Genomic DNA, 20354 nt, shown 5'->3' with positions numbered 1-20354 from the left:
CTGGGACTCCCGGGGGCCATGGCAAAACCCAAAGAATAACGTGCCTTCCAGCATAGCCAGTGCTGTGGGACAGGCGTCTCGTATCCAATCCCAAGCTATGCCTTCGCTAGAAACCCTGCAGCTGTAGCACTCACCACAGCGACAGGAGGGCCAGTAGCTAGGTCGACAGGAGGCTTTGCGGGGGGTTCGCTCCGCTTAGCGATGTCTCTCAGGGCGCGTGGATTTTACACACACCCCCCCAGTGACGTAGCTGGGTCGACCTCACTTTTTAGTGCAGACTTGGCCTGAGGCATGGTCTACGCTGAAAAGTCTGTCGGCATGACTACGTCCGTCCGTCGGGGTGGGGACAAACCCCAGCTGGGCCAACGGAACAGGGCCTCTGTCAGTGTAGCTAACGCTGTCCGGGGAGATGGGCTTCCTACACCGACAGAAAAACTCCTTCAGCCAGCCTAGGCTCCAGCCACACGCGGGGGCTCTGCCAACATAGGCTCCATAGTGCAGACATACCCTTGGCTGCGCCACTTGAAGGGGTCTCAGATGGGGCAGACCCAGCCCTCTATCTAGACACTTATCTGGCCTCCGTGACTGAGCGCCTCACACCCCTGTCAGGCAGGGCAGGGCTAGGGCCACAACCAACGCAGGACACTATAACTATCCCAGCTACCTTCCAACCTGCAGGATCTTTCGAACCCTTTCCTCTGGGTCCAGAGAGAGGCTTACGTTTCATTCGGCTGTAGCGAAGACAAAGGGCAGGGCAGAACCAGCTCTACCTTCCTGTCTACGGGACGCGCAAGAGTTAAAGGGCAACAGAGCCGGAGGCCGCGCCTGCAGCCAAGTTTCCCAAGGGAGAGGAAATAGACACAGGATCGGGAAATGGGAATGGGCCGGGAAGCAGCACAGACGGCGGGGAGATCCTGGCAGAGCCATAGTCTCCTCGCACTGGGATGGTCTGCTAGGTGGCTGGGCTGCGGGTCTTGGAGAGCAGCTGCTGAGAAGGGAGCTTCTAAACGCGATGGTGTTGCCTGATTTTCTCCCCTGACTTTTCTCACCACAGCGATAGGACCCTGCTGCTTCCTCAGACGTGACTCCTCTCGTGTGGAAGGAGAGAGGGGCAAAGGAACAGGGATGGAGAAGGCAAGTGGCTTCCTCCTGGGGGGCCTGGACAAGGGAGCCTCTCCTTGCAGGCAGGGGGGTTATGGGTCTGGCTTGGCTTTGCAATTGCTCTCAGCCTCCCCCTCCCCGTGAGAGAGCCACCTCTGGGGAGGGGACAGGGTTTAGACTTGCTGTGCTGCTCTGCAGTGGGGAAGGACAAGGCGCCCTGGGCCCCTGTCTCGCTCTCCCCGCCTATCAGGAACCCGCAGGGAACAGACCGATCCCCAGGGAGGTGGGAATGGCTAGCAGTCCTAGCCCTGCTCCTCACAAGCCAGTTGCACGTGGGGTTGCAGGAGGAGCGCGGCATCGCATGGGCATGCAGCTCCAGAAATCCTACCCTCACGCGGCAGGACCTCCCCCTCCCCCAGCTGCAGGGATCCTGTGCGGCCCTGGGGAAAGGGCCCAAGAGCGAGCAGTGTGTACTTCCCAGGAGTGCCAGGGTACCCAGCATGCCCAGGGTGTGCGGTGGGGGGCGCTGGCCCAGGATGGTGGAGGGCTCCCTGCTCACGCTAGGCACCAGTGCGCTAACCCCGTGCTGCTGCGGGGAGGACATTGTTCCCACTGAAAACAGGAAGCGGCTCCAGCCTTTCCTGGTTCCATGCTGGCTGGGAATGGGATGCTAACAAACCCGCTGCCTACCGACCCATGGAGGCTGCACTGCCCCCTCAGCCCAAAGGGGGCGCAGGCGGGAAGCTGCAGGGTGGCATGGCATGGCATGTAAAAGCACCAGCCGCAGAGGCATGGAGAGTAACCAGGAGCCGTTTATTCCTCGCATAGGGTGTAACGGGACTGACGTGCTGCTGAGGTCGCAGGCTGGCCTCTCTGCCCAGGGGGAATTTCACCCCGCAGGAGGAGTGGCATCTCCCTAGTCCAGCTTCCAAAGCCAGGCTGCTTGGGGTGGGAGGCTGGAGCTGCACCACGGCGCTGAGTGACTGGTGCCGGTGATCCAAACGATGGCCGAGTGCGAGGGGGGGTTGATGGGGATCCTGAGGTGTGAAACAGGCATCCCGAGTCTGTGTGGTCATTAAAGATCCTATGCCACTCTCCGCAGGACTCAGGGGGTTACCCCCCATCCTCTAGTGGCCTGGCCCCATTCCAATACACACTCTTGGCATTTTGCTGTTTTTTCCCCCTTAAAGCCCCAGGTGCTGAAGTAAGGTGATTATGGGAGAATTTCAGCTTCCATGTTTTTAAAAGTCAGATCCCAGCCCTCCTGGCTGTGGAGAAAAGCTTGAAAATGTGACCCCCAAAGGTTCAAAACCTGAACGGTGAATAAAACACCCCCAATATTTCACTTGTAAAATCTCAGGATTTTTAAACCAGTGTCTGGATTATTGGGAGATTGGTTCATGACTTTTGCATACTTGGGGCCTTCTGTCTCCCTGAAACCTTTCATCTGGCCACCATACTCTTTACTTCCTGTCCTAGAAATTGCTGTGTCGTGCGGCTAGTTCAGACTGGCTGATGTGTTCCACACCAGAGCTGGCTGCTTTAGCAATTCACTGGTGGGTGGGTGGGTGCCCTCTTGGCCCGATTCTCTGTGGCCCTGCCCCTGGTGCTGTTGTTTACCGTGCAAAGTGACTGGGAAACACTGCTGAAAACGAATGTAGCGCTTTGCACTGGTGTCAGGGCCGGGGTCGGTACAGGGCTCTCAGATCCTTTGGCATGGAAGGAGCCTGAGATGTCCGGGGTTCTCTGGGTGGGGTTCTCCGCAGGGCGAGCTGGACTCAATCTCTGAGAGGGAGGAGGAGGCCGACATAGCAGGGGCGGACGAGCGGGCAATCCTGCGCTACGAGGAACACATCACCACGCTGCTCGTCACCATCGCCCAGCTCCACAGCAAGGCCGAGCGGCTGCAGCAGAGGAGAACCAGGTACCTGCCCTGCTTGTCACAGGTTCAGTTTCTGTTGGTAGCGCAGGACTGGGGTTGATACAGCCGCGCTGGGCCTGGGACTGATTGCCCATGAATCCTTGCCCAGGCCTTAACCTCCTCTCGCCCTGCCGATGGCATACTCTATGGCCTCCTTTCAGCCCCACTCCCCAGTGTCCTGCCTCTCCCCTTCTCCCACACCCACTTCCACTCCGTATTCAAACCCTCCCCGACTCTGTTCGTTCCAGGGGCCAGTTCAAAATTACCCTCCAGCCTGTGCCGGAGACCTGGCCTCTCTCTCAACTCCCCTTCTCCCTCAGAGCAATAGCTCCCTTTTTGTCTGTCCTAGCTCCTCCGCTGGGGCACGAGAGCCTTCTCCTCTGCCATCGGGAACAGCGTCGCCACTTCATCAACTCTCATTCTCATCTGAAAACCCCCGCGCCTCCCCGGCTGGTAGCCCTCAGTTTCTCTGACCCTTTGATACTCTGGACCAGTTAACTCTGAGAAGCAGTTCTGGGTAGCAAAGATGCTCGTTGTCATCTATTGTATTCTATTCCATTCTGGGTCTTGTACGCAGCCCGTGCCCGTCACCATGGTATCTGTGCGTCTGATTCTTTAGCTGAAAACATGGTCTCCTTTAAAGGCTATGGACTGGCTGCTGTGGTCTGACTTGCCTGGCTTCATCTACCCGAGACTTTGTGTTCTTCTTTCCCTGCAGCCCTGGGGAAAAAAGACAGGAACTTTCTAACCCCCCGCTTTCGATCAGACCTGTCCAAGTGTCATGAACATTTACGGGCTCAGAGCCACATTTTTCTTGTCCTCCTGTCCCATGATGATGAAAAAACTCCTGATATTTTACTCACCCATGAAAACGATTCTAATTTTGCAAGGCTGGGAACAGACGCTTGCTATTAATGCATGTGCTCACTAGATGTCACTGTTGCTCAGTGGCATAATATTAATCTGGCAGCAAAATATTGGTGTTTTAGAGGGCTGGTTTCAGGTGGTTAGACTCACACCTGGAACTCAGCTGTCTCACATCAGCTGCCCCCTTTGCCATGTCCCCGGGGGAAGTGGAGTTGACCACTCTCACCCTGGCCATCCTCTGGCTTTGATTTCCTGCAGAGAGGAAGATGAGTATTCAGACCAGTGCTCCGAATACACAGCAAGCCTTCCCAGGTGTGTGCAGAGGCCCCGGAGCCTGGCCATCCGTCCGTTCCCCATGGGCTGCATGGAGGAAGGTAAAGGGGGTTCATTATATTCTGCCCCAAGCTATCCCATGCCTTTTGGAGGCAATGAGGTCTAGTGGGTAAACCCAGGTCTTCTGGGTTCTATTTCTGCCTCTGCCACTGGCCTGCTGAGTGATCCAGGGCAAGTCACTTCCCCCCTCCATGCCTCAGTTTCCCCAGCTGTGAAATGAGGAAAATGATACCACCCCTGCTATGTCAAGTACTTTGAGATCGCTGGGGGAAGAGCTCTTGACAAGGTTTATTATCACTGAAAGGGTTTCATCTCGCCAGGAGCCCCGTTCTCACCAGAGCCGGCTCCCCCATGCTCAGGTTCTGACAGATCCGGGGGCCCAGAAGTGGCAGGCTGGCTATTGTGTATGGAAGCCATCCCCAGCCAGGGTCGCTGCCCCCTGTGTTCGTCCCATCGAGATGCTGCCGCGTTGCCTTGGTCCACCTGGGTCACTGCAACGAGGGCTCGAGGCAACGGTGCACAGGCCTGCGGAGCTGGAGGGAGGCGGGATGGGACTGCCATGATCGAAGGGGGTGAACCCAGGGATGCCATGGCCGGGGGCCAGAGCCTGCCAGCTGCTTCCTGGTGGTACAGACTCATGGGCCCCTCTCTTCCTGCCCCGTGCTCCGGCGATGGGCCTGCTGCTAAATCCACGCAGGTGGTAGGTGTTGTGTGGTGCCGGGAGCTCCGTCCCCTTGTGCACTGAGAGGAGCCATGGCCGTTGCCCGCACTGCTGGGTCTGTCCCTCTTTACGGCAGCCCCTCTGGGATGCAGCCCAGATCCCCGAGGATGGAAGGGGCACGAGCCCCACCAGGCTTCCCCCCGACTCGTCCCCATCTCTCCCCCGCTAGGAGGCAGCTCCGACGTGTTCCTAGATCTGCAGCAGGCTGTGGCCTCTCTGGAGAACGCCGTGTTCTCCCGGCGGAGCCATGCTCGGCTGCTTGGCAGCGCTGGTGGGGAGACGGGCGCGGGTGGCCCCAGCGCGGCGGGGGAGGAGTGGGCCCAGATAGCCAAGGTGAGCAAACCTCCCTTCCCCCACTTTCTTAACCGCCCCCCTCCCCTCTCCCTTCCGAACGCCTGCCCTGGGCTCACAGCCGCCCCATGCTGGGACAGGCAGGGTTTGCCTTCCCTGTGCAGCGACCCCGACCTGCCCTGGCACTGGGCCCCAGCTCTGTCCTGCCCAGACCCCTGGGGGAGGGGCAGCAGGTTCTCTGGGGCCTGGCCAGTCCTCTCTGCAGAGGGTACCCACGAGGGGGCAGCTACAGCCAGTTGTGATGGTGTCTGAGGTGGAAGTGCACCGAGACCTGCCAGCACATACCCCATAGAGGCCACCAAGTAGCCATCAGGGCTGCCTCCCCCCAAGCCAGCCAGTCCCCCCGCCCTGGGGGCAGATTGGAGCAGGCGCCCCTAGAGGGGAAAGGCCCCTTGTCCCATTCCCTGCCCCCCTGAGCCAGCCAGTCCCCTGATCTTGGAGGTTTGTGTTTAAATTGCCTGGAACCAGAGGTGGTGTGGATGCAATGAAGCCTAGATACCAAGGTGACAGGTGCCTTAGGGAGAGCTCTGAACTCCTGGCATGATGCAGTGACTGTAGCTTCGGTGGGTGACTGGGATGGGTGTGGGGGTTGCATTTCCAGACCCTGGAAGAGCTAGAACAAGGCCTGGGGGGTCTTGCGGGACTCCCGGAGGACAACGGGAGCTGTCCCTGGAAGTCAGCACCCAGGGCGCCAGGGGAGAAGACGAGCGAGGCCAGCCCAGGGCTCTCAGCAGAGGACATGAGCTGGATCAAGAATGAAATAGCCGCATACGCAGAGAGGAACGCGGCTCTCCGGGTGGCGCTAGGGAGCAAGGAGGAGGAGCTGAGCAGGTCCAAGGTCACCCTGCAAGCATTCCAGGAGGAACGGGAGAAGCTCCAGAGAAAGGTATGCATGACAGCGGTGATGGCTCCCCGGCCACTGACACGCAGCCACCTCCGGGGGCAGGGCAGCAGTGCTGCACACTGCGGGAAAAGAGACTTTTGGCCAGGGGTGGTAGGTTCAGGTCTTCTGACTAGTGCAATGGATGTTTTACTGTCCATGCAGAACAGCCAGGACCTCATTTGGGAAGGTCTCAACCCGACCACCCCAAGCACCCAGCCACACGGGTGACCTTTTTATTTGCTGTATTTTATTCGGCCACTGCATGTCACTGAGTGGCTGTGTAGTATTCCCTGTGGGGTGGGGGGGCTCCCTGGTAAACAAAGCAGACAAAGCGAGAACTCAAGCTGTGGGGAAGCCTGTGTGTTTGTGGCCGTTTTGTTCCACACACCCCTTCTGATTCATCGAATCCGTGATTTCTCATCTTGTGGCAAAAAGCGTGGGGGTCACATGACCGGCCTCGGGAGGGTGAAGGGCTGGGCCACCCCCCTGGGAATGGAGCTCTTGGGCCCCAGGACGCAGGGTTCTGCTCAGCCTGCTTGAGCTACTCCACTGGAAGGTGGCTGGGTGACGGGGCACTGAAGGAGGGAGGGATTTCCCAGTGTCCGTGTTGGGGTGCGAGGACCTCGCTTTCACAAGCTCTGGGATCTATGTGGACTCGGCTTGTTAATTTCCTGGGGGATCCCTGCGGGGAAAGTGCTGTCAGAATCCGTCTGATCTCTGTGCCACTGGTGCAATCCAGACTCACACCCCTCACTTCCATGGAGCGACTCCGGTCGCCCTTGTGCAGCAGCCGGGAGGGGAGTGACGGGTGCCGCTCTCTGCCCAGGTCAAGGAGCTGCAGGACTCGCTGCTCAGAATGGAGACGCCGTCCCAGCCCTGCAGCCCCTCAGCATCCGCCAGTGACACTGTCAGCACCAGGGGGTCCGTCAGCCCCGGCGGGGAAGGGGAGCCCTGGCCATTCCAGGTGAGTGCAGCACCAGGGGCTGGCCCAGGTCTCAGTGCTGCTTCTCCATCCCATCCCGCTAGGTCCTGCTCACTGCAGGGGTCAGGAGGCCGGCCGGGCCGCTGCTCCCCAGGCTGTTGGGTTACATGGCTGCCGTAGACAGGGACAAGCAGCTGCCAGCCAGCTGTGGGCCCGCTCCAAAGCCCCCTGCAGCCAATGGAGAGACTCCCCAGCTGACCGCAGGGCGTTTGGATCAGGCCCGGCTTCGTGCATCACCTGCAACAGGCAAGGAGCCAAGGGGGTGTAATACACGGGCTGCGGGCATGTGGCCGTGTCTCCCTCCAGAGCTGGCCAGAGCAACTACAACAGGCAGCTTCTCACAGCCAGGGGATTTACTCCTTCGGCTCAGCTGAGAGAGGGCTGGGCCAGTCTCCACTGATGGCTGTGGCCACAGGTCCCAGGTGGCTGTGGATTGTCACGCCAGGGCTGCTCCATTCCTGCTGCGGTGTTTAACCGCAGCTTGGTTAATGCCCCACCCTGGGTGTCATTTCGACTAGCACCCGTGGGCCCCTATCCCAGCCCCCAGGCCCGTGGCCGTCCTGCAGGGCGTCGTTAACATCCACAGACTCATTCCTTTGTTTGTCGTCCCTGCTGGCGCCCTCTGCAGGACCCAGTTGCCGCGGCCCAGAGCCTGATCCGGTGCTTTCAGAGCTGCTCCAGCACCCAGCACCTCTGCCGCCTGTTCCCCCAGCACCGCCCCCCGGCGTCGGAGAGCCACGTCAGGGAGTGGGAAGCTCGGACCCAGCAGCTGCGAGGGTGAGGGCAGAGGATCACCAAGCACTTTACACGTTGGATGGGACAGCCTTGCACCAGGCCCCTCCCCACCAATGAGTGTGATCATCCGCCCCGGCACAGACAGGGGAAACTGAGGCACGGAAAGGGGAAGTGACTCACCCAAAGTCACATAGGAAGTCTGGAATAGAAGCGCCAGGAATAGAACCTAGGAGTCCTGACCCCCCTCCCCTGCACTAAACGCTGGACCCCACTCCCCTCCCAAAGCAGGAATAGAACCCAGGAGTCCTGACTCCCAATCCCCTGCATTAAGCAGACTCTCACGTCCAAAGCTATAATGGGCAACCCCTTCCCGCCCCCCCTCCCCGAGGATGGTGCAATGAAATGCCACCATGGCCCCAGTATTTGGCACATCCTCCTCCTGGGCTGAATTTCCGGGCTGGGGAGGGCTGCAGGGTGTCCAGTGGCGCCCCCTGGGGCTGGTTCCACAGCTGCATTGACGGGTGGTGAGGGTCCCTGTGGGAGGAGGATGTGTGGATAGCACGGGAGGTGTATTTGTCTGGGCATCGCTCGGGGACGCGGAAGAGCCGGGTGGGTTATAAACCGGCCCTTCCCTGGGCTCCCCCGGGAGCCAGCTCTGCCCCGTCAGCGCCGCGCCTCTCGCCCCAGGTGCATCGAGCAGCTCAAAGGCCTGAACCAGCTGCTCTCGGGGACCCTGCGGGAGTGGAAGGGCCACTCGGAGCGGCTCAGCATGCAGCTGGGGCAGCACGAGTCCAACAGCACGGCCCTGCGCCTGGCCGCACAGTACAGGTGAGGGGCCCGGCCCCGAGACCCGCTCCGGGATCCCCCCACGGGGAGAGGGGGCGGAGCTGGGTTGGGAGGGGGAATGGACTTGTGTGGGAAGGACAGGGATACGGGGGGGCTCCCGGTGTTGGGAAGGAGCGTGGGGGGGGGCTCAGGAGGGGGTGTGAGGGGCTGAGGGGTCGGGGGGGCATGAGGGGTTGTGGGGGGCTCAGGAGGGGGTGTGAGGGGCTGGGGGGCTCAGGAGGGGGTGTGAGGGATTGTGGGGGGCTCAGGAGGGGGTGTGAAGGGTTGTGGGGGCTCAGGAGGGGGTGTGGGGGCTGGGGGGCTCAGGAGGGAGTATGAGGGGTTGTGGGGGGCTCAGGAGGGGGTGTGAGGGGCTGGGGGCTCAGGAGGGGGTGTGAGGGGTTGTGGGGGCTCAGGAGGGGGTGTGAGGGGCTGGGGGGCTCAGGAGGGAGTATGAGGGGTTGTGGGGGCTCAGGAGGGGGTGTGAGGGGCTGGGGGGCTCTGGAGGGAGTATGAGGGGTTGTGGGGGGCTCAGGAGGGGGCACGAGGGCCTGTGGGGGCTCAGGACGGGTTACAAGGGGCTGGGGGCCCCGCCAGCTCTCAGGCTGGTCTCTGTGCTCGGCCCGGCAGCGAGCGCTGCATGGAGGCCTACGAGGTGCTGCTGCCCCTGGCCGGGGTGAAGCTGGGGCCCTGGCTGGAGCCAGAGGAGGAGGGAGATGCCCTGGACAAAGGTGAGTCCTTGCAACTGGTCCCCTCTGGCCCCACAGCCACCAAACGCCCCTCGCTGTGGGGTTGGCAGCTCAGGGGTGGGCGGGGGGAGCCCATCGCTCCACGGCGCCCCCAGGGGTGAGGGGGGAACCGGCTGCCATGTGCCCGGCTCTGCCCCGGGGTCCATCCCAGCCAGGAGCGGGGGACCCTGCCTGCTGAGGACGCACCAGCATGAGTTTGTTCCCTGCTCTAGGAGAGCCCGGGGAGCGCGCCCCCAACAGCCTGGGCGGCAGGATGGGGGCCGTGCTGGACGAGGCCAGGAGGTTCCTGGGGAGAGCAGAGCCCGAGGGCGAGGAGGCCGGGTCAGGGCAGGACGGGGCTGCCGGGACCCATGGATGGAAAAGGTAGCAGAGCTCCTATGGGAGGGTTGTCAAGGGAGCAGGGCTGCAGGCTTCTGAAAGGGGCCCCAAGACTCTGATCTGAGCCCTGGGGGATGGGACCCCGAGCCCCCAGTCCAGGTGATGAGTCCAGCAGCCTCCAACCCCGGGGGATGGGACCCTGAGCCCCAGAGCGCCCCCCATCCAATGGGATGGGACTCTGAGCCCCCCCAGTCCCAGGGGATGGGACCATCAGCCTCCTACCCCAGAGCCCCCGCCCCATGCCAGGGATTGGACCTTGAGCCCCAAACTCAGGTCCAAGGGCTGTTGGGCCCCCTCCACCCCCTTCTCCCAGCCTGCTCTTCTCGACACCTCTCCGTCCCAGCAGCGCCCCCAGTCCCGGGGCCCAGGCGCCCGGGGGAGCAGAGGAGGGGATCCTGTACGAATACATCCGGCGGCTGCGGGCGGAGCAGGCCTCCGTGGAGGTCTCCCTGCTGGATTTGGGCTGCCAGGCGGCCCCTGGTTCCGTCGGTGCCATGATCCAGAGTAACGACGCCATCAAGGCCATGGTGGACGAGGCCGTCAGGGTCGCAGGCGGGGTCCTGCCTGGGGAGACACCAAGGCCAAAGATGGAGAAGCCGCAGCTGCTGCACGACTTAGTGGCCATCAGGGTAGGCACGGGGCAAGGCGGCCTGGGCTAGCGGCCAGAGTGCAGGGCGGGGAGCCAGGACTCCGGGGTTCTGTTCCCGGCTCTGGGAGGGGAGTGCAGCCTACTGATTAGCGCCAGATCGGGGTTGGGGGGAGCTGGACTTCTGGGATTTGTTTATGGCTTTGGGAGGGGAGAGAGGTCTGGTGGCTAGAGTGTGTGTGTGTGTGTGTGTGTCAGGACTCCTGGGTTCTATTTCTGGCTCTGCCACAGACCTGCTGGGTGACCTTGGGCAATTCACACACACACACCCCACAGTGCCTCAGTTTCCCTCGCTGTAAATCAGGGACCCAGAGGGCTGTGAGGCTTGGTTAGCGTTTGTGAAATATTATTACTGGGGTAACTGCTGAGCAGGCCATAACGGGAACCCAGAGGGTGGGGTGAGGGGCTGAGGGAGCACAACACGTGGGGCACGTGGCTCTCTAGTGGTGGGATTGTCAAGCGCGCGGGACCCTCTTGTGGCTGCTCCCTGCAGAGGGACACAAGCCGGGAGATTTGCTGCAGCTATTGGGACCCTGCGTTTAGCTCGGGCCGGAGGGGCCAGGCCTGGGGAGCCGGAGCTCGCCATGGCCCAGGGCCAGCCGCTCGCGGCTGCCTCCCTGACGGCGCCTCCCTCTGGCCCCAGGAGTCAATGGCGGATCTGAAGACCCGGCTGCACCTGGCGGAGAAGGAGACGCGAGGCCTGGAGCTCTGCACCTACACGCACCGGGCGCAGGAGGCCGCCCACCTGCTGCTCATCGAGCACCTGCAGGGGGAGCTGGACGAGCAGCGGGGCCGGCGCCCCAGCTCCGGGAGCAGCAGCAGCGGAGACAGCAGCAGTTGCAGCAGCTGCCGCGGGGTACGTCAGGGGCTGGGCGCCGCGCTCCCGCCTGCAGACACAGGCTCGGCCAGGTGGACGGCAGCCTCACCCGTCCGGGCCCCGAGGCAGAGGGGGGTAGCTGGAGGTGGTCAGGGAAACGCAGGAACAAAAGGGAAACTCCCTGGGGCCTGGCCCACGAGGCAGCCCCGGACCCCAAAGGGAGAGCAGCTCTGCCCCGACTTGGGCGTTTCACATCCATTGTGCATTGGTGTAAATGGCCCCATGGACGGGGGGATCTGCCCCACCTGGGGGACAGGGTGGGGGGCCCCGCAAGGAGGCTCCAGGTGAGAATCGGTGCCTCTGCCGGGTTCACAAGGAGCCGAGAGGCCGTTGTGACCCCAATGTCCCTGCCGGGGGTGGGGTGCCGGCGGAGTCTGAGCCCAGCTGACGGGGAGGTTGTGAGCTGGGTTTGTCAGGTGCCCCCAGGGCCCATCCCAGCAGCCGCTGCGCGGTGCCGGGGGAGCTCAGGGATGTTCTTGGGTTTCTCCAGGACGTCGGGAGACGGGAGGCAGAAGCGGCGAGACCCCAGGCTGCCCTGGATCGGGAGACGATGATGCTGGAGCTGGTCGGGGTGCTGGCCCGGTGAGCACCCCCTTCCCTCCATGGGGAGCCCCATGTCCCCAACATCCCCCTCCCAGCCCTAGCAGCATCACTGACTGCACGGGGGCCGCAGGCTGGGGGGAGGAATCAGGGGCCCTGCACGGCAGGGGGGCACAGAGTGGAAAGATCTTGGGCAGAGTGCAGCGCCCCACGGCTGGAGACTCAGCCAGGGGCTGGGGGGAGGGGGAATCCCATCTCGGGCGAGGGGGCAGGGGGAGATCCAGTCTCAATGTGGGGGGCAGGGGGGCTCCCCTCTCCACAGGATCTGTGGCATCCTCCGTCAAGCCTTTGTTTCCGTGGCAGGAGCAGGGAGCTGAGGGGCCAGGCCCAGGCCCTGGCGGCCTCCCTGGAGCAGCGCAGTGCAGCCAGCCGGGCGCAGCGGGCCCAGTGCGTCGGGATCACCAGAGACTTCTTCCAGGCTCACAGGTGAGGGGATGGAGATCCCGGCGCTCACCCCCCAAGGCCCCGCTGGGAGCCCCTGCACCCCCCGCCTCAGGCCAGACTCTCCCAGGGCTCCCTCCTGCCACTCTCCTGGGGCTGCAGCCCGGCCTGGGAGCTCTTTGTCCGGTGCCTGCAGGTGCCAGTTGGGGCAACACGCCCCGAGGGGAAAGGACCAAGACAGCAACCTGGTGACGCCTCATTTGAACGGCTCCCAGTGCTTGGTAAAGACAAGGGCAGAGCCCAGATCTCTGTGGGAATGGAGGCGAGGTCGCACAGGGCGTCTGCGAAAGAGCTGGGGAGAGACCCCAGGAGTCCTGGCTCCCAGCCCCCTGCTCTAACCACTGGGCCCCACTCCCCTCCCAGAGCTGGGGGTAGACCCCAGGGCCACAAGTCTGGCTCCCAGCCCCCTGCTAGGCAGCTCTGTCTGCAGCAGGCCGTTTGGGTGAGATTGCCAGTCCATGTGCACCCAGCGGAGGGGTTTAGTTGCACTTTGGCTAAGGCCCAGAATCACCCCAGGGGCTTCTCTGAGCCTGTCCCGAGCTCTGCACCCCCCTGTGCTCTCCCCCCCCCCCAGCTGATCCGTGAGCAGCTTCCCTCTCCTGCCCCCCCCCGCGAGCCAAGTCCCTGCTCCTGACCCTGCCTCTCTCCGCAGCGCCCTGGTGCTGGCCTACAGGAATGCCAGGAGGAAGCAGGAGGCTCAGCTGCGGAGGCTGGAGGCCCAGATGGGCGCGATGGGCGAGCGGCACGGGGAGCAGCTGCGCTCGCTCGCGCAGGCCGTGCAAAGGCTGGAAGAGCGGCGCGTGGCCGCGGCCGGCAGCGAGACCTGCATCTAGGGCAGAGCCACGGCGGGCAGTGGGGGTGGCCGAGTCCCTCCCGTGGGCGTGCAGGGGGAGACCAGCTGGCAGGGCCCGGGGTCGCCTCTCCAATCCATGGGGAGCTGGGAGCAGAGGGTCTTCTGTTGGTTGAGTTTATTACTCATAAATCACAACCCGCGGCCCCCGGCTAGCCCAGCCCTGGGCTCCCCACACACAGCTGTGCCGATGCCCCCCGGCCTGTCCTGGTTTCCCACATACAGAGAGCTGCTGCTGCCACTGGGCCAAGCGTTGGGGGGAGGTTAGCGCTTGGGAGGTTTATTCTCGGTGCAGATCGGGAAGGGGTTCATAGCGGGGGGCTGTACAGGTGAATTGGGTCGGGTTTTGGTCCATGCTGGGCCCAGGGGCTGTGGCATTTGCGTGGCGAGGAAGTCACTCAATAAAGAGATCTCCAGGCCGAATGGGACTCTTCCCTGTGCCTTCCGACATCCGCGAGGGCACGGACGAGGCTGAGCTGTCTGCGTCTAGCCGGGCTGCTCTTTGCATGTCCTCTGTTACAGACTCCCATCAATGTTCCCTCTCAGCTGCCCAGGGGGACGCCTGGCATGGCAGGTTCTCCAGCTCCATCCTTAACGCCGGGCCCGGAGATCACCATCTTCTTTTCTGGGCATCGTTAGAGACAAGGGGTTGCTGGACTCCAGTCCCTTCTGTAAGAAAATACACAGCTCCTTTGCCCTGGGCCTCTCCTAGGGGTGGCAGGGGGTGGGAATGGGAACAGGAAAGTTCTGACCTTCTCTGAATGGAGCCGGGCGCTTTCCGCATTCACACCTATCCCAGCACAGACCTGCAGTGCCAGTGAAGAGCCAGCGGAGGGCGCCTCTGCACACAACATGGAGCCTCTCTGCCCTGGGGGAGCCCAGCAATGGAAATCGACTGGGGGAGCCTCAAAGCCAAGTGCGGCCCGAGCACGGGGCCCAGACCTTCCCAGGGGAGCCCGGTCTTGTAGCCTCCGACAGAGCAGCATACAGGGGAGGCCCTCGCTGAACTCAGCTGCCTTTGGTAACAGATCCAGCTGTTACACATCATGCACAATTATCCTGTGGAACTCTCTGCCACAAGTTCTTGTCGATGCCGAGAGCTGGGGAGGAGTCCAGGGCCAGTCCCCCCAGTTCTGCTCCTGTTCAGCTGTGGGCCATGAGGTTTCTGCAGCCCGCAGCGGCTTTGACGTCTGCCATTGCCTTCGGGCAAGGCGAGCTCCGACCTGCACCGTGAGCTCCCAGCCAGCACTGAGCAGGTCAGGCAGGGGCCCGTGAGCAGAGCAGCATCTGTCTCTCCCAGGCACTGTCTCGCGCCCATGTTCCATCGGAAGGGCAGGATGTGTTAGTCGGATTGTGGAAAGAACCACTAGCCGGATCTGGCCATTGCAGAAAGAGAGGAGGAAAAACCGAGTCCCCCCCCCCCCCCAGAAAGCTGTGAGCAGCCTCGGAGAATATGTGCAGTGGAGTCATGTGACTAGCAGCTTGGGGAGGGGGGAGAGCCATTGATCAGCGTGCCCGCTGCGCCAGGAGAAGCAGCGATCACTCTTGAGGCCAGGGAGTTGATGTGTGCTTGGCGCGGTTTAATAGCAGCGCCGAGCCTGGGCCAGCCGATAGCCCTGGACCCACGGCTGCTCAGAGCAAGCCCCCCTTCAGCCTGACCCCGCTCTGTGCAGCGGTTTCTAACAGGCCCTTCACTGACGCGGAGCAGTGGGAGCGGCTGCCCCGCCTGCCCCTGCATTGCACCAGCGCCTGGGTGATCCGTCACTTGCTGCCCTGACTGCACCCAGGACGGATCGGTCTGGTGGAGAGAGGAAACCCGCCTCCCCCGGCCCGGCAGCCGGAGCGGAAATCGGGTATTGTCGCTGGCCTGGGATCTGCACGGCGTCCCTCATGCTGACTGTGTCCCCAGCGCAGCGCAGCGCAGAGCCCAGGGCCAGGGCGAGCGGAGGCAGAGCTGGCGAGAAGGGGGCTGCTGCACAGGGGGCTGTGGCGAGGAGGCAGTGGGTTAGACAGGAGATTTGGGCATTACCAGGACAGCCCAGGAGAATGACACCCGTAGGCACAAAGCAATGCAGCCTTCTCCACCCTTCCCTGCCATGCCCGACCCCGTCGAGCACAGCGCAGCTCCCCGGCCTCCCCACCCCCTGGCCTCTCTGCCTGCCTTGCCCACTCGAAATTGGACTGAGATGCACCCACGTCATTTGCAGCTCTCAGCCTGCAGCCACAATCCCTCCCTGCCCCCAACCTGGGCTGGCTGGAGAAGGTGACACCAGAGGGACCAGGCTCTGTAGCACCAGGCCCCCAGCTGCTCTCGGGGGTCACAGGCGGCTGGGGTGGGAGGCTGCGGCAGAGGAGGTCAGCTCATTCTCGCTGGGAACAAAGACACCCTCCCACACACACACCATATTTCCTGGGCGCCGATGAAGACATTTGTTAGCCCTGACAGTGGGATCAGAGGTGACGGTGGCAGAAGGGCATGATGCATATTCATGAGAGGAGCGAGGCCGTGACCTCGGTCGGGTGGGGGTCTCCCTGGCGGTGCAGACAGAGGAGGGATGGTCTCCAGGGACAGGATGCAGCCGGGGCCCAGCCATGCAGGCTTAAAGCCATTGCAGTCAGTGGAGTCACCCGGCGTCAAGAGGGAGCAGAATCTGCCCCCAATTCAGTGCCTCGGCCCAGCACTGACGCGCGGCCCGTTGGCTCCAGTGGGCAGACGTGGGGGTGCTGTATGGGGGCTTTCGTTCTCCAGGAGCCAGCTGCAATCTTGTAGTCACCCCGCACTCAGGACCCGGTTGGCGCATGACCCAGCTGACATCTTGCAGGGTCCCAAACCACGAGGGAGGCCCCCAGGCTGCTAGCAACGGAGCTGGGGCTGGCCCTGGAACTTGCATGGGCTGTGGACTCCCACGTGGCCCCTGCTTTGCTGGACCCGGCACTGGATGGTTGCACGGACGCCTGTCAGGGCCGGGCTGCGGTTCCTCGGTCCTGCCTTGGTGTGGGGCTGGACTCACTAACCCCTGGTGGGCCGGGCCAGCCCTGCCGGTTTCTGAGTCTGTGCTAAGGGGCTGAGGAGCTGCTGCGTCGTCCGGGGTAATTGACTGTCTCGGCGCTATCGATTCACCTAGCGCCGACCAACCGTCGGCCTTTCCCCAAGGAGGCCAAGTGTCAAAGTGCAAAGGGACAGCTGAGCACGGTCGTGGGTCTTTGATGTGAAAACGGGGGAGCGGCAAGAGCGGGTGGGCACCCGCGGCCGGGCAGAGGCACAAGGCCTGGGGTCAGCGGGATTCTATGGGGGGTTGGCCCCACTTGAGACGGGGTCAGGCTGGCAGTTCCCGGGGCAAGCGGGCAGCGACGGAAATCCGCTGGGTTCCGTGTTCCTCACTGCGGGGTAAAGGCCGTGCACTCCAAGTGCACGTGTGACCCATTGCGCTCACGCACCCTCTTCTGGGTGGGTGTAGACGGGCGTGCCACACGGACAGGCATTGCCACCTCAGCTGGAGGGGAGCAAACGGGCACTGACACCTCGCCCATATGCTGGGAAACGGGCCCTGCTATTCAGCCGCAGGGCATTGCAGCCTTGCCTGTATTCAGACCAGGGCCGGCTCCAGCTTTTTTGCCGCCCCCAGCGGCGAAGCGGAAAAAAAAAAAAAAGGTAAAGCCGCGATCGGCGGCACTTCGGCGGCAGCTCTACCGCGCCACTTCATTCTTCGGGGCAATTCGGCGGCAGGTCCTTCCCTTCGAGAGGGATTGAGGGATCCGCCACCGAAGACCCGGACGTGCCGCCCGTTTCCACTGGCCGCCCCAAGCACCTGCTTCCTTCGCTGGTGCCTGGAGCCAGCCCTGATTCAGACAAACCACCATGTGGCCTGGGGGACAGCACAGGTCTCCACTTCCAGGTGTAGCCTCCGAGGTGCTTCAGCTCGCTGTCATACGCTGCTTTGCTGGAGGGACCGTCCCTGGCCTTTTCTGGGGAGACCCTGTGGCCCATCACCCATCCACCCCCAGGCTCCCCACAATTGTCCTGCAACCACACACAAGTGCACACTCCAGAACGGTGGAGACTTGGGTCCGTTCCCAGCCATGGCGTCTTCCCGCTGGAAGCAAAAGGCCTGTTTATCAGTGCTGAATACACGGGGAGTCCCAGCAGCCCAGTCCGGACACCCACGGAGTTCAACAAGGCACTGGGAGCTGGAGCTGCAGGACGCCGGCTGGGAACTGGGTAGCCGCAATCTGGCAGGAGGAAGGCGCCCGCGTGTTTCTTCCCAGGGCAGGCTAAGACTGGAGCTAAGAAAGGCTTCTCTGGAAACGCCCCAAGGGGGTGGACCCAGCAGGGAAACGCTGCAGTGAAAACAGGAGCACTCAAGTCACATGGATTTCAAGGACAATTTCAGTTTGTAGCTAATTGCTGCAGAAAAATTATCCCCTCCCCCGCCAGAGCCCGGGCCTGCCGAGCCCACGGAGCTAATTACCCAATACACAGGACACCAGCGCGACGGGCACAGAAATAGGTTTGTGGCAATTAGCATGGCCCAGCCCTGGAACGGGAGCCAGCGCTAGCGGCCCTGCTCTGGAAGTGCAAACCGGGCCGGGAGAAGGCAGCCTGACCTCACCTCTGGGTCTCTCTGGGAACACCCCAGTGGAAGGCCGAGGAGCTGTGCTGCAGGGTGGCTGGCAACGAAGGGGTTAATGGGAATGGGCAGACGACAGGGGTACCTCCGGCTGCAGGATCACCAGCCTCAGAAGTCATGAGTCGGGCTCCAAAACCCACGAGATTTAAAACCGTTGGCTTGTGTTTCTTGGCTTTGAGGCGTTGGAACCGCACTGTCTGCAGGGCAATCAAGCCGCTCGGCGAAGCTTTGAAAGCTCTTCTCATTTCACATCGGAACAAAACACAGGCTGAATTTTTGGGAAGTGGGGTTTTGGCGACGGTCCCTTTTTGGCACACCAGGCCAGGTTTGCAGGTCGGATCTCGCTCTGGAACCGAGCGGGGAGCCCACCAGGGACGCGGGAACCTTTCTGTCGGAAATGTTGTCGACAAGCAGTAACGGCTCCGCAAATCATTCTGATTTGGAGGAGAGGCCGTTTCTGAGGAAAACGCATTTAGTTGAAAATGTTCCAACCAGCTGTACTTCTGAGCCCCTAGGGTCACATTCACCAGCTGTTCCCTGAAACTTCAGGGCAGGGGGTGCTAGTTGAAATGGAAGCTGGGAGTCTCGCGTAAATCACAGGACTCCAGGAGCTGGAGCTTTGCAAAAAGCACCAAATTTCACAAGACTCATGACAAGAATCACAACCCTGTGTTCTGCCAGAAGTTGGGAATGGGCAACAGGGGATGGATCACTGGATGATTCCCTGCTCTGTTCGTTCCCTTTGGGGCACCTGGCACTGGCCGCTGTCGGCAGACAGGATACTGGGCTAGATGGACCTTTGGTCTGACCTGGTAGGGCTATTCTTATGATTAGCCCCATCCCCGTAGCCTGTTGTTTCAAGCACCAGCCGTGTTTTCGGTTCCCAACAGCCTCATCCTATGCAAAGAACGTGACATCTGTGTAGGTTTTATGAAAGATGAATGTGTATGGGCTCCTTTGACTGCTGCCTCGAGGGATGGATGAGAACATACCTTTCCCCCATGGAAACTGCCACCCCCTGCCAGAAATCTCCACTGAGCCACTTCTTGGCCTCTGTCAACAGAGCTATAAGTAACCAGCAAACTGCCCAGCTGCAGGTCAGGGGAAAAAGCCATTCAGCCCCATCCCGCCGGCGAGGGCCCCAGAGCCCTACTCCCTGCAAACTGATGCTCTGCGGGCCTGGCCCACGTGCACTCAATCCCCCCAGGGCCAAGCACAGGGAGAGCTTTCCTGAGCAAAGCCAGCGGGATTGGAGCCCAGTGGCGGGGAAACGCCTGTGCTGACTGCGCCGGGAGGAGGGCAGAGGGCTGCAGCCGCTCCCAAGGGAAGCGTAGGATGGTGCAGTGGTTAGGATGCTAGCTGGCAACCCAGATTCAATTCCCTCCACGGACGCCTGGGTTGAGTCACCTACCGGCTCAGTTCCCATCTGTCAAAGGGGGGTGATATAATTTTTATGAGGTGTGTTATGGTAGCACATCGGAGCCCTGCTCACGGACCAGGTCCTCCCTGCGCTAGGCGCTGTACAAACATAGAACAAAGAGACAGTCCCTGCCCCACAGAGCTTACTACGGGGTGTTGGGGGACTGCTACCTTAGGAATTGTCAGGGACCCGGATGGTACGGTGATGGATGTCACGTAAGGACCATAGATAGTGTAACAGCACTAAAACCAGCCGTCGGCCAGGTTTTGTCTGTGCCGAGTGGGTTCCCATTGCCTGTGTCCCTGGAGAAGGGAATTTCCCCGCACGCTGGATGGGGACGCCCGAAAACGTGTAAATATGGAGCAGGCCTGCAGCCCCCAGCACACGTGGGCTGATCGCTGGTCTCTGCTGCGGCCAGTGCGTGGGAACCGCCAATGCCGTCCCCCTGCCGCCCCCTTCTCTTTCTTGTCTCTCCCCCTCTGACTGGCTTGGTGTGGAATCCTCCCCCCACCCCAGCCCCGGGCGGGGTTTCCCAGGGGCTGGCCCTTGGACGGGCTGACCTGCGGGTTGAAGGTCAGTGCTCTTTGCTCAGGCCCCTTTTCGCATTCAAATGGGGTCCTCGGAGCTTTGTGAGCCGGGGTCAAGCTTCAGCGAGAGCGAAAAGAAAGGGCCGGGGCTGCTGCCGCGGCTTTCAAGTCCCCTCTCTGTTCTGGTCTGTTTTCAGGGTGAGCGCGGGAGGGAATAGCTCATGCAGAACCCGCGCTTCACCCGTCCCCGCGCCTCCTCCCACCCAAGGCCCTTTGCTGACACGAGCGTGGCAGGCCTCTCCTCCCCCGGGAGAACGAGGCAAGGCAGTTCCCTGGCCACTGCAATGCAGCCATCTCTGGGTGGGACGCAGCAGCAGTTTAACCAGGCAGCAGCGCTGCCCAACAGGATGGAGCAGCACCGTGCCGGGTGCTGGTTCAGGCCCCCTAGTGAATTGCCAGCAGCAGCGGGTTCCCGTAGATCCTGAATCCCCAACTCGTTGGACAGCCTCCACACCTACC

General features: G+C 62.1%; 1 protein-coding gene across 2 annotated transcripts; it reads left to right on the top strand.

Annotated features, from left to right (window-relative positions):
• Window positions 1-936: 936 nt before the first annotated feature.
• USHBP1 (USH1 protein network component harmonin binding protein 1) lies at window positions 937-14936 on the top strand. 2 transcript variants are annotated; one of them, XM_054013303.1, is made up of 15 exons: window positions 937-1134; window positions 2868-3025; window positions 4148-4263; window positions 5113-5276; window positions 5896-6180; window positions 7004-7141; window positions 7788-7936; window positions 8582-8722; window positions 9350-9450; window positions 9681-9831; window positions 10193-10475; window positions 11136-11348; window positions 11860-11951; window positions 12273-12395; window positions 13063-14936. In XM_054013303.1, the coding sequence occupies exons 1-15, from the start codon at window positions 1126-1128 to the stop codon at window positions 13241-13243; spliced, it is 2304 nt and encodes a 767-aa protein (XP_053869278.1). In that variant the 5' UTR covers window positions 937-1125; the 3' UTR covers window positions 13244-14936. The 2 variants fall into 2 exon arrangements, with proteins under 2 accessions (XP_053869278.1, XP_053869276.1); XM_054013301.1 differs by having other exon boundaries at window positions 10190-10475.
• Window positions 14937-20354: the final 5418 nt, after the last annotated feature.

Source organism: Malaclemys terrapin, chromosome 24 (genome assembly GCF_027887155.1).
Source record: "Malaclemys terrapin pileata isolate rMalTer1 chromosome 24, rMalTer1.hap1, whole genome shotgun sequence".
NCBI classification, from domain to species: Eukaryota; Metazoa; Chordata; order Testudines; family Emydidae; genus Malaclemys; species Malaclemys terrapin.
Note: the sequence above shows the minus strand (reverse complement) of the source record. Positions and strands in the feature narration are given on the sequence as shown.